At 43.5% G+C, this 12,429-nt stretch overlaps 1 protein-coding gene across 1 annotated transcript in view; it reads right to left on the bottom strand.

The window, feature by feature from the left end:
* The window catches only part of LOC138567819 (calpain-11-like), a 245,382-nt gene that overhangs the window by 119,344 nt on the left and 113,609 nt on the right, over positions 1-12,429 (bottom strand). Inside the window, exons 7-8 of the mRNA XM_069646315.1 lie at positions 6,898-6,983; positions 5,915-5,992 (exon numbers count right to left, since the gene is read on the bottom strand). Coding sequence (XP_069502416.1) covers positions 5,915-5,992; positions 6,898-6,983 — 164 coding nt within the window. The remainder of the gene's footprint in view (positions 1-5,914; positions 5,993-6,897; positions 6,984-12,429) is intronic.

Genomic DNA, 12,429 nt, shown 5'->3' on the forward strand with positions numbered 1-12,429 from the left:
ATCTTGGAGTTAGGTGAAAGGTCAGCTGTTTAGCTTTTGTGTGAGGCTAAGGTGGCCATTTTATGTAAGGAGGCGTGTGAGCATGGAGCTCCAGAATGTATCTGCTAGGAAGAAAATTGAGGATTCTTCTCTTACCATTTCAAGTTGATGTTAGGCAGCATCAGTTTTGTGTTGTGTAGGATCAGAGTGCTCTGAGTGATATGTAGTGTAATAATGTGCTGCTGCCTCTCTTTTGGCACACTTTGTAGTCTAAGGGGCAGATAATCCTCAGAGTCCAAGAAAAAGGCTGGTGGCTTAGTCAAACCTGATTGTACCAGTGAGATAATGCCATGGTCCGTTTGGAAAAGGCCACAGAGGGCATCATGTGTCAAATTTGGCAGAGTTGGAAGAAGCAGCTCCTCAAGATCACTTTAACCTGTGGTTCTAATGTGCGGCAGCTGTCCATTGGGATTCCAAGATTCGTCACCGTAGAAGAGGGCAATGGGCAGGGGATAATTATACCCAGTTGGAGTGGCGTTTGGAATGGCGGGAGGGATGTTCCTTGCTTGACAGAGGTGTTGGGAAGGGCTAGGAAGGAGGATGCTTCGCTATAATTGTGTAGATTTTAGGTGGGCACAGGTCATCCAGAGAGCCTGCTGGGTTGCTGGAGTTGTCCATGCAGAGCAAGTCCTACATGGTTTAAGGACGAAACGCCATTCATGACATGGTGCAAGGTTCTGTTGGTGGCATTTCTTTAACTAGGTAGTGTGAGCTTGCCCCTTTCGCATACAAGTCATCTTGAAATTGTTGAATGTTGTTGCTGAAACTTGTCACAGGGAGTCGCAAGTTCTTTTCTGGATGTTGGAGTTGTACACCAGGCTGCAGGATTGTTTAATTTTTGGAAAGTTTTGAAGACTTCTTTCTGATTGTGTTCTACTGGTTGAATAAGATGAAAATAGTGTGCTTTTTTTCTTTGATATTTTCTGCGCTGTTATATCATAGTCGTAGATGGTAGGCCAGTGTGTCTGTTGGAACGGTGCTTCTCCAGATTGTTGCTACTTTACATTGTTATTGTGTGGTGTGATACTGCTTAATAGTGAACCATTTGGAGATGTGTTTGTTCTGTGAGGATTACAATGGCTTTTTCAGTGCTTTTTTGGTGCTATGCTGTCCCAGCTGGTGTTGGCATTGAGTTGGTGGTGCAGTGTTTATGTCTGAGTTTCTCCTGTAGTAAGAGGTTTGGATGTTGTAAGTTTATCCGAAAGGGGTATCTGGTTGGACCTTGTTCCATGGTCTAGTCAGCATTGGGGGTTTACTTCTGATTATGTGAGGGCCGGGGCTTTGGTGAAGATGGGGAACTGGGTGGAGAGGCAGTCTCCCCAGGATAAGTGAGCTGGAGAGCAAACAAGCAAACAGTGGTGAGGTTTTTGTTGCAGGAGACTCCATTTAATGTGTGCCCAGCACCACAGCCAGGTACTTTAAGCAGCGGTTTGTCCCACAGTGAAATTCACTTTGAGTGAGTAGCCGCAGTACCTCTTTTCAAGCCAGAGAAATCTCCCGGTATAGACAGATGTTGGCAGCCTACAGACAGATTAGTGACTTGGCCAGCCAGGTATTCTGTGTAGGACCTTTTTTGGTCCATCATGTTCATGATTTGAAACATTTCTTACTGAGTTTACCCTATGGGCCGATTGCAATGACTATCCTGAGGTGCATACATTTAAAGATGTGTGTTTTTCACCATTTGTGAACTCTCAAAAATGTACCTCCAGGTTCTCGCAAGAGATCTACTCCTTAATGTTGTCAGCAGTACTCGAGTCCCTTGGTCTGACAACTTTGTTAGATTATTTTCAATTAGTAAGTATAGGTTTTTCTGTTCACAACCAGAAAGAAAATCACTAAGTCATTAATAAGGAACATGAAACATGCAATTACTTCTCATTTTGAACACTCTTTATCCATCCTCTTGTGTCACTTTCTCTTGTGACTGTGCAGAATTTGTTTAGTGAGCTTTGTGACTCTGTTGCCCCTCTCCAAGTTAGCCAAGGAACACACAATTCTCCCCTTGCATCTCCCCTTGACTGAAACAACTTAAATATGGATTGTGTAAGTGCAAGAAACTCTGGAAAAAATGCAGTCCTCCGGTTTTAAGAACAACCTTGAATTCAATAAAATTGTTATACTTAAAGCAATGAAAAACACTTTCTCTAAAGTCAAATTTTGTAAGTCAGAAATAAGCCCAGGGAATTTTTCCAACAAGTGCACTCTTTTTTTTTTCTTGCAAATATGGGCAAACACCTCTAGACAGGAGCATTTAAATTGTTTGTCATCACTACATTTCTGGCATCTGGTAATGAAGAAACTATCTCTTCGGATAAAATAGTCTTGAGTTCTACAATCCATGTCTCTTCACTTAATCCGCCCACTTTGTTGTAGTTTGGTTCTGTAACCTCCTCTGATGTTCTTCCTCTCACGCATGTTCGACAGACTTGCCACTGTGAAGATTCATATGTGGCATTGGCTGCTAGTCGCTATGTGGTTCTAGTGGAAAAACCTATGATTGAATTTATTAATAAATCCTGAAGGATCTTCTCCTGGTGATTTATTTTTCTCCGAAATTAGGGTGGCAACTGGGAGATTCTCTGTTACCTCCCATCTCTCCACCCCCCCAAAAGCAAAACAAACCCCTTCCTCGCCCCTCCCTCCCTGCCCACTTACCTTCTGGACCAGAGTTTTGTGCTTCGGTCCCGGCACCCCGCCAGCAACCGGCTGCTGCCATAGCCCAGCCCAGCTATCAGAAAGTGAGTAGCTTGAAGAATTGAGAAATTACTCTTTTCCCAAGTGACATCAATTTAAAATTGATTAAGGGCTTCAACCTGGCTCAAGATTACATGAATTCCCTCCAGGTCCTCATGTTCTTAGAAACAGAAGCAAAAGAAGACGGTCAAGAGGTCGTAATCACCTCTGGGGTTCTGTCCACAAGTCTGTGTTGAGCAACACTGGATATCTATTCCTTAAGCTATTGTGTCCATGGAGAGAAATCGGAGCATGACGGGCGTTCCTAAGTATTTTCTTCATGATGGCATCCATTGCCTGAGATTCGTGCATCAGACCTATGTGCTCCTGCTGGCACCTTCTACCCATTGCTACAAGTAAATACATACCCAGCCAAAGCAATGCATGCTCTTATAATTAATTGCCTTTGCATATCCAGAGAACTCTTTATTTCTCTCTCACTATCTCACGGTTTCCTAAATATTGACAACTAATATCCCTCTCCTCACTTCAGGTGTCTCCTCTCCCTCAGAGCTATGTTTGAGCCAAGTGGTTACATGCATTCTGGAACCAGCTTAGTTTGGGTGCTTACCTCTGCCAAGGCTGGAAATAGCTTGTGATGGAAGCACACCGAGGCCTGAAGAAGGTCTTAGTTTAGTTTCCCATTTTGACTTCAGAGAAAGGAGAATGACCAAGAATGAAATGACAGGCGTCTCTGCAAGTCCCCCATGCTTGAGGAAGCAGAATGTACTTCAAGATTTAGAGACTCTTAAAATTAAAAAGTGCAAAGTTGCACGGTATTAGCACTAGGGCAAAGTTTGCCCTATTTTTCAATACACTGGGACACATTAGAAAACTACTGCACCATGACAAGTGCAGTTTGACATATTAAAAGCACCAGGGCAAAAATTGCCTTAGTGCAAAAAAGATACATTTTTGATGCATTTTTGCACCAGGGCAAAGTTTGCCCTAGTGCTAATACCATTCCGTATCAGCACTAGGGCAAACTTTGCCCTGGTACTTTTAATATACCAAACTGCCCTTGTCATGGTGCAGTAGTTTTCTAGTGTGTGCAACTTTTTTTAAAATAGGGCAAACTTTGCCCTAGTGCTAATACCGTGCCCTTGTACCGGTGCAAAGTTTTTGTAATCTGGCCCCAGGTATTTAGAACAATATTACAATGAGGAAGCACAGTATATTCTTAAGAGTGAGGGGGAAAAGCTGAAAAATAGATACTAAACAAGGTCAGAGTTGGGGATTCTTGGTGAATAAGGCAGTCACCTTTCTAGTTCAGTTTTTATACCACATGCCTAGTATGATCAGCTGGCATCCATCAAGGATAAGTAAACCCATCATAACTGGTCCCCCAGTAGGAATGGCTGTTTCCTGAAGGCAGACCTCCAGCTGGTGTCTCCGGTTTGTATCCTAGAGAACAGAGTCACATTCCTGTCTGGCATACTATGGGTTTTAGTGAAAAGCAGTGTATGTCCATTTGGTATATAGTTAGCAATGTAATCTGTGGCAGGAGAAAACTCCTCTCAGCTGACTGAGCATGGTTGCTTACTTTATTTTATTCTGATGGGCAGACTTTTCTCTTACATGTGTCAGTAGAGACTGAATTACCCCTGTGGCAGGACATACGTTATAGGTTGAGAGAGGAAAGGTCCAGAGCTAAATGGCCCCTTCTATGTTCTCCTAGCTCTGTGATGGGGTACAGGTGGCCTCCATTTCTTCCCCAACCTCAAAGAAAACCCTTTTTTGTTTGCGGGGGAAAAGGTTTCAGTTGGCTATTCACTTCCTGCTTGGCAGAGTGGAGGGTTTCGAATTCCTTCATATTTCAGAGGTCCCACCAAAGCGAATCCTTCCGCGTTCAGAGCGCAGAGGCCTGCAGTTGCCCGATTGGTGTGCAGTGAAGCGATGCATCCCAACACCTCCCTGGCTTCTGCATGGTTATGGACTGCAAAGCCCACTCTTATTTATTCCAGAATACATCTCATTTGCTTCCACTGGTTATATGTCATCTGTCCTTCAGGAACCTCCATTTTGTGGTTTCATGCCATGAACCTCAGTACATCTTTCTCATTTCATCACTCGTCAGGGGTTTGAAGCTAAACCACAAGATAGTCACTAATGCAGAAGGTAAACTGCTTTATTCTACCTATCACATCATCACAGACTCGTGGGTCACTCTTTTGACACTGCCCCTCTCACTTACCTTCTGTTTTGAACCTTCTGTAAACAATAGTAGATATTTACTTTTCTATGCACACCCTCAAAGCAACATCTTTTTGTCCTGTTGGTTTACTCTCTAGTCTGGTTCCAAAAGGGGAGGGTGAATGCAGGCCTCTTCTAGCCATTGTGATGTGTATCCCGAAGGTCCAGGTTTATGTCTGGAGCGGCGATTCAAGACAACTCTCCTGACACCTCCTCTTCTCCTAAACTCAACCTGTCCTGAGTTGGCCCACTTTCACAAACGAGTTCTCAGAACCACTCTATAGAAAGTAAACTTTTGTGGACCTCACCACGCTCCTGAGTTTCACAGCTTGCCATCTTTATAATAGTGAGTCTTTCTTTTGGCCCTGTGACCTTCAGCCAGGGTGCCACCGGGAAAAGGCTATTGCTTCCTCCCTAATGACTATTTTCCATTTTCAGTCAACATTACCTAAAAGGTGAACTAATTGTTGACGTTCCTGGCTGATAGATTACATTTTTGGACAATTGAAGTTCCTTTATCCATATTACAGCACATGCTTCTCTTATCAAATCCAACCCACCACAATGGCTCTTGCCTACTTTTCACAACAAAAATCCCATCGTGCAATTTGCTAGTGTGTTAGATTATTCCAAACTCTCCTGCAAAACAAATGACTATAAAATACATCTATAAGTACCTCTGCTTGACTCCACCCTTCTGTGCCCTGTGTCCACAATGGCCTGCCAGTACTTGGCACCATTATATGCACCGCCATTGTGGCAAGCATTGTCAAGAGCCCAAAATATTGATAGGCTTAGCTCAGGGGCCTTAACTCTTCTGTGTGCCCTTTGGTAGGAGAGGATGTCAGGCTAGTATGTCTCCCCATTCTTATATTTATTTTCCTCTAACCTACACAAACACAAATATTCAGGGTATTCCCATGACTCAAGAGTTGACAGGCATTACCAGAACTCGCCATCCTCCTTCAGGTCCAGTTTCAGCTGCTTCCTTTCATCACCACTGAAGCTCGTCCATTCCGCTGATCTAGCAATAGAAGGTGCAATGGATTACACATGTGTTAAGACCTCAATTCCCAGATCAGAACATTCCCCAGATGCAGGTGGCCGGTTATTGATACCATTCTCCCAGCTTCCGACACTCTCTTCCTGTTTCATATGGACTAGCACCTGGGTGAAGAGGTGTCATTCTCAACCTAATCAGACTAAAAGTGTTTCATACAGGTGGAACTCGAAATCCACTCATGTCACCAAAACGATTATTTAGATGGCAGAATTGATAGTACACACCCTCCCCGGCCCCCCTGATTTCACATGAAGAGATGTCACAGACTTTGACCCTGATGAAATTGTGGAAAATGGAAACACAACAAAAAACAAAGACTGTGAATCTAATACATACATTCAATTTAGAGAAGGAAATGAAATCAACCCCCGGTCACCCCTAAACCACGCCCTTGCCATCAGCTGATGCACCCCAAAATCTCTTGCGATCAATTCTTGGCTGGCTCCTGCGGCACAACAGATGCTCATCCGAAAGCGCTGGGTTCCATGATAACCAAAGGAGTCACAATGGTATCCAAGAAGGCATCAATTCCCCTCTCAAACCGTTTCCTCCTGCATGCATTGACTCCATCCAACAGGTTTGCAGGGGTTTATGGGGGTGGCGGTGGCTTTGACATGCCTGTCTGACAGAATAAAACCATGCACCCAAACATGATCCCGTTTGTCACATGAACAAGCACCTCACTTTTTCACCTAGCAGACACATGGATCTGGGCTATCTACAGATCATTGGCTAGAAGAAGGTAGCCTCCCTTTTCATCATTTGCTCAAGGAACCTAAAGGTGTGTCTGTCAAAAACCAAGAGATGTATCATTTGCAAGAGTGCGTGATCCAAAATGGACTCCCTCACTGAGTTCCGCCACTTACTTGTCACTCCAGGGACCGCTGTATTCCACGAATCCCCAGGGGTTGCGTACGCGGATGAGGTGGACAGTATCGTTCCCCTTCTGAACCTGCAGGAAGAACGCAGCTGGTTTAACAGGAGATGGAGTAAGCTGTATATTAACACGGCGCAATGAAGGAGGGGGGAGTCTTTTAAAAGGAGTGTGCCCAATTCTGCTATATCATGGGAAATCCAAAAAGAAAACTAAGACCTGAAGAAGAGGGATTTTGAAATCGGGTCCCAACTATTTGAGGTGTATTTGTGTGAAGAGATGGCAATTTACAATAAGAAATAATCCAAAATATAGCATTTCATCTCAAGACCAACCTGGTCCATAAAGTCACCCATTTTGTTTATTAGTCACATTTGAATTTGCATTATATGGAATTTATATAGCACTTTCACCAAAGAGCGGTTCAAGTAAACAACTGGTACAATGATAAGTGAAAGTAAAGTATACACATTAGTACCTGGCACGCGCGGCACAACAGGAATACAGAGTGGTGATTGGCTCATTTGCGAGCCACACCACATGTATTCCCTTGTACGCCATGCGTGCCGGGTACTCTGTTCCTGGCGAGGGGCGTGGCAGCCCCTCAGCCAATGAGGAGGCTCGAAACAGGGCAAACCCTGCTCCGAGCCTCCCCATGGCTGGAGGCTTCCTTCGTCCCCCACCGGGGACTCAGGTAAGACATTTTTTTTTCCTTTCCTCCCTCCTCCCACCCCACCCCACTTACCTTCTATCCCGCAGTCTCCGGCGGGGGATGATGGAAACCTCCAGCCATGTGGAGACTCGGAGCAGGGTCATCCCTGCTCCAAGCCTCCACAAGGCTGGAGGCTTCCATCGTCCCCCGTTGGAGACCGCGGTACGTTTTTTTTGTCTTCCTTCCCCTTCCCCTCCCTTCCGCCCTGCCAACCCCACTTACCTTCTTTTTTCTTCTGGTCTTGGGAGCGAACGCGCTGGGAACACTTCTGTTCCCAGTGCGCCGCTCCCGATGGCCGCCATGGAAAGGGAAAACGGATTACGTTTTCCCTTTCCCGGGGGCCATTTTTTGTCTTTTTTTTCTGTTTCAAAATGCGCGAAACAGAAAGAAAATGCCATTAGTACACCGGTCTAATGGGCCGGGGTACTAATGGCAATAAGACCCTCGTCGGTGGGCCAATACTGCCCACGGTAATGCCCCCAGGGCTACGCTCGGGCCTGTAACTACAGCCCGGGGGCATTACCTGGGGCGGTATTGGCCCGCCGCCTAAGGTTTTATTGCCACAATATTACATATTTAATAACGGTAGTCAAGAAGAAGAAAGAGTGGGCAGAGAAGTAGCAGCGCATACAGGGAACGGTACAGAGTTCCAATGTGTGAGAAGACGTAGCAAGGACAACAGCATTCAGCACCACTTCTCTCTTTGTCTTTCGGCTGTTCTGTCTTGGATGGACTCTCGGTTCCTTTGTTTAAACCCGAAAAAAACAGAAATGTTTATTTTTTCCAGCTTATTCTTCGATTTCACCCCCCTCCCCCTAAATATTGGTAAAGAGACCAACCTATCCGAAAAGACTGGAAAAAGACAGAATATCTGTAGATGCAAAGGTAGACGAATTAGGGATTGAAAAAGCTAAGAGAAGAAGTCCAACAAGGTGTTTCAACAAAAAAAGTTAAGGACTATGATGGAATGTTGATCTTACACTAAAGATAAAGTTTTTCAAAAGTTTGTATAAACTAAATGAAAATAAAAAAATATATATATATTTCTTTTCACTCGCTGCAGCTCACTGTGAATTCTCAAGCTCAAAACCTTGTTTCTTCTTTTGATTCCTCTTTTTTCTTTATTGCCACACATTGCATCTATGGTTCAGTCTTGCCGGTTTCAACTTATTAATATTAAAACAAATCTAGTATCTTCTTACCTTTTCTTCAACTAAAACCCTTCTTCAAGCCACTGTTCTTTCATGTTTAAATGATTGTTGTCCCCGATATGTTGCCTTTCCTAATTATGCTTTGCATTCTTTGCTCAGCGGCTCCTATACTTTTCTGCCTTCCTTGGTCTATTCGCATCTCCCCTAACCTAGCCTGTCTGCACTGGCTCCCGATCAGGCAACCCTTTGATTTTCACTTCTTAGGCATAGTCTACAAGTCTATCCATGCCTTAGCTCTCCCTTATGTATGTTCTTTAATTTCTTTGTACCCTCCTTCAGGAAACTTACATTCTGCTTCTCAGTTCAAAATGTCTATTCTGCCCACACCCTCAGCTTCTTTCGGGTTCCACTCATTCTAACTTTTAGCTCCTCTTCTCTGGAACTCACTTCCTCTTCAGATCCATTCCTGCTCTAACCTTTCACAGTTTAAAAAGTGCTTCACTCGATCTCCTAACTTCGCCAGATTCCATTATTTTTGTGTGGGTTAGTGGGTCATGCCTTTGATTTTCTCCTGCTATTGTACCGTTGTTCTTAAAACCTGTAAAGAGTTTCGGGATAAAAGCATTATATAAGCTATGTAAATAATTAAATACAGTCCTGAAATCAAGATTGAGCAGAGGGAGGACGAGGAGATGCTGAGCAAAGGACATGTGGTGGACAATGACGGAAGATAAGAGAAGGAAGATATGATGGGCCAGACCATAAGCAGATTTAATCACAAATCAAAGAAAATTAAGAAGAACACAGGAATGCAGAGGAATTCAGTGCACATAAGTAAATGACGAAAACATAGAAGATTGAGGAGACAAACAAAACTGAAGGCGAGTAGAAGAATTAAAAATGGAATGTGTGTTTGCCTTGGAAGCAAGACAACGCGAAGCAACACAGGTTCGATCCCTGGGTCCTGCTTTTGGATGGGTGGGATGCATATAATTTATGTTTCATACTCATTTAAATTATATAGCACTTCAACATTGCTAGGTGTGGATTATCCATCTCTCCAGCACCTGCTTATCTTGTTCATAAATCTCTATCACTCATCCCTCCATCAAGCTCCCAGTCCTACTTCCCCTGCTCAACAAAAGAAGATGCCTTTTCTTACATTTCTGGGTCCTAAACCTTTAATTACTGCTCTTAATATTTCACACCTTCACTGCTGTTTTGCTCTTCTTGGCACCTGTCCTTCTAATGCCTTTGTCCCTCCTCATTGTAATTTGTTATTAATACCCAGGGGTTTTAGTTCAAGCTGAACCGAACATATTTACTTATTTATTTGCATTTTTAAAGTGCTCACACAGCCCGGGGGCATCAAGGCGCTGTTACAGATTTTTTTTCTATTGTTGTTGTTGTCTTAGTTGCATATTTATAATGCGCTTAAATACCCAGATGTTTCTCAGCACGGACCCGGGGATTGAACCTGAGAGCATGTTGCCACTGAGCTATCCTCCCGCGACTCTTTCTGGAACTTAGTTTGTGATGTGATGAGAAGCCTGTATCGAGGTGACTAGGGCAGGAGTTCTCACATGACCAATGACTGTGAAACGGAAAGAACTGAGCATATTGGCTGCTTTGCCCACAATTTATACGGGATACAATGTTGCACCATTTGCACAAGTACTTCTGTGTGTGCTTGACTTACGCAAAGCATGATTAAGAGAAAATGGGCGAGGCAAAAGCGAATTTGCAAACTTATATACTATTGAGAAGAAAGGGTTAGTGACTTTATCGGCGCGAGTAAATATGGAACTTTAATACATTACAGCATGGTTCCAGACAAAATGCACTCAATGAATATACTCAAGCACGCAATCAAGGTCCCATTTAATGGACCCATAAGAACCTTAGAAGGCTTGGAACAATATTGACTTTGGGGAGTGGGGTGCCTGGCCATCCAAGCGAAACACATCAGAAGTTCAAGACTACACACCCAAAAACACATGGCATTTGCTTGTACATTGACGAGGACGTCTAACAGCAAATGTGAGAAAAAAGTTTGGAAAACATATTGTTATTTTTATTTATTTGTATTTACAAAGCGTGCAAGGTGGCCTGGGGCATTGTGGCATTGTTACAGAAAGCTTCCTTGGTTACATGAGAGGGGGAGTATCACCTCTCTGTGGCTCTTGGCTACATTGAGCCTGATAAGAGACAGTATTGTAACTATCTTCCCCCATCCCATGCACTTGCCCGATCTGAATGACACCTGGCCTAGTAGGATCGTTGTCTGTCCTCCCTTTTGTTCCCCCCTCCCTTGCCTCGTTGTGCCTTGAAACACTTGTGTATAGGCGCGTTATAAATGTCATATCATTGGCATAATGGTAAAAGACAGTTGATGGTTACTTTGACATTGAAGTAGTGGGCAGATTTACAATGAATATGAAAACACAGAGGTCTCGAGGGTTCCGTTGTTACAGAGGAGCACAGAGAAACCCCAGATTGCTGTAACCTGCTGTTGCGTGTGGCCTTGTGATGTGGGGTGAGCTAATTGAAGAGCTTCGTTTTGAGTGCATTGCGGAATGATAGGTGTGTTACACTGGCGACTTAGTGTGGAGTCATGCAGGAAGCGTGAGTGTAGTTTCTATGTCTGGAATACAAATCTGGAAGATCACCAGATCCGTAAAACCGCAAGGTGCACTTTATAATAAAGTGCAATATTTGTGTGATTTCCTTTTAATAAACAACTTTAAAAGGAACTTGGACAAATTAAGTGATGTTTGCCAGTTTCCTACCGTTAAAGGTACATTTTAAATGTACACACCTACAAGTATTGATAATAATTTATCCTGTTATGATTGCAGGCAGACACACACCAAAGAATCCCAGCAAAGCCAAGAGAAAGGGGTTGATTTGGGCAAAGGGACCTTAAAGGCGTGGTCCCGGGAGAATGAAAGTCATGTGTAAGTTCTAGGAAATTGATCACGGCAAAATGGCTTCTCATATGTAGGGGACTATTAGGTTCAGAATTAGTAATGAAAAAGGTATTCAGAACTAATGTAATAGTTAAAAAGTAATAAACCATACACCAAGTAATGCAAAATAACATTTATTTAGCGCACACCATAAACGTTTGTCTTTTTGCACTTGTGTTGCCCACTCAAAAGGAATGCATTTGTAATTTTTGGCATGATGAAAGGCTAAGGCAAATCTGCTGGTTACATTTGAACTCAGCAGTGGGTACAGTCCCTTTACAAACTTGCAAAAGTAAAACTGAGTTTGAAAATGGTGGGGTCAGAGGGTGTTCCAGCTTCAAAACATTGACATGCAAGTGGCCTTGGTTTGAAACAAGGGAGCATGTGTCTGTCCCGTGCTCTCTGCTGCCTCATTACTTCTCCCTGGGTGAGTGCTGATCAAGAGAAGAAACAATTTGCAGTCTGGGCAATGCACTATAAGTGCAGGAGCTGTAAAAAGCACACAGGGCCCCAGTCCCCAAAAGCACTGCTCACAATTTAAGCAGCACTGAGTAAGGAACAAAATAATTTCACTTCACATAGGTCTACAGTTTCATTGGTACAATGCAAAGTTAAGAGTCTGGGATAGAGATGTGAACTATGGACCTTTTTACATTTAGGCATCTAAAGGGGAAGCCAATGATAGAATAAGG

The sequence above is a fragment of the Ambystoma mexicanum genome, chromosome 2p, assembly GCF_040938575.1.
Source record: "Ambystoma mexicanum isolate Mex_15411 chromosome 2p, UKY_AmexF1_1, whole genome shotgun sequence".
Classification (NCBI taxonomy): domain Eukaryota; kingdom Metazoa; phylum Chordata; class Amphibia; order Caudata; family Ambystomatidae; genus Ambystoma; species Ambystoma mexicanum.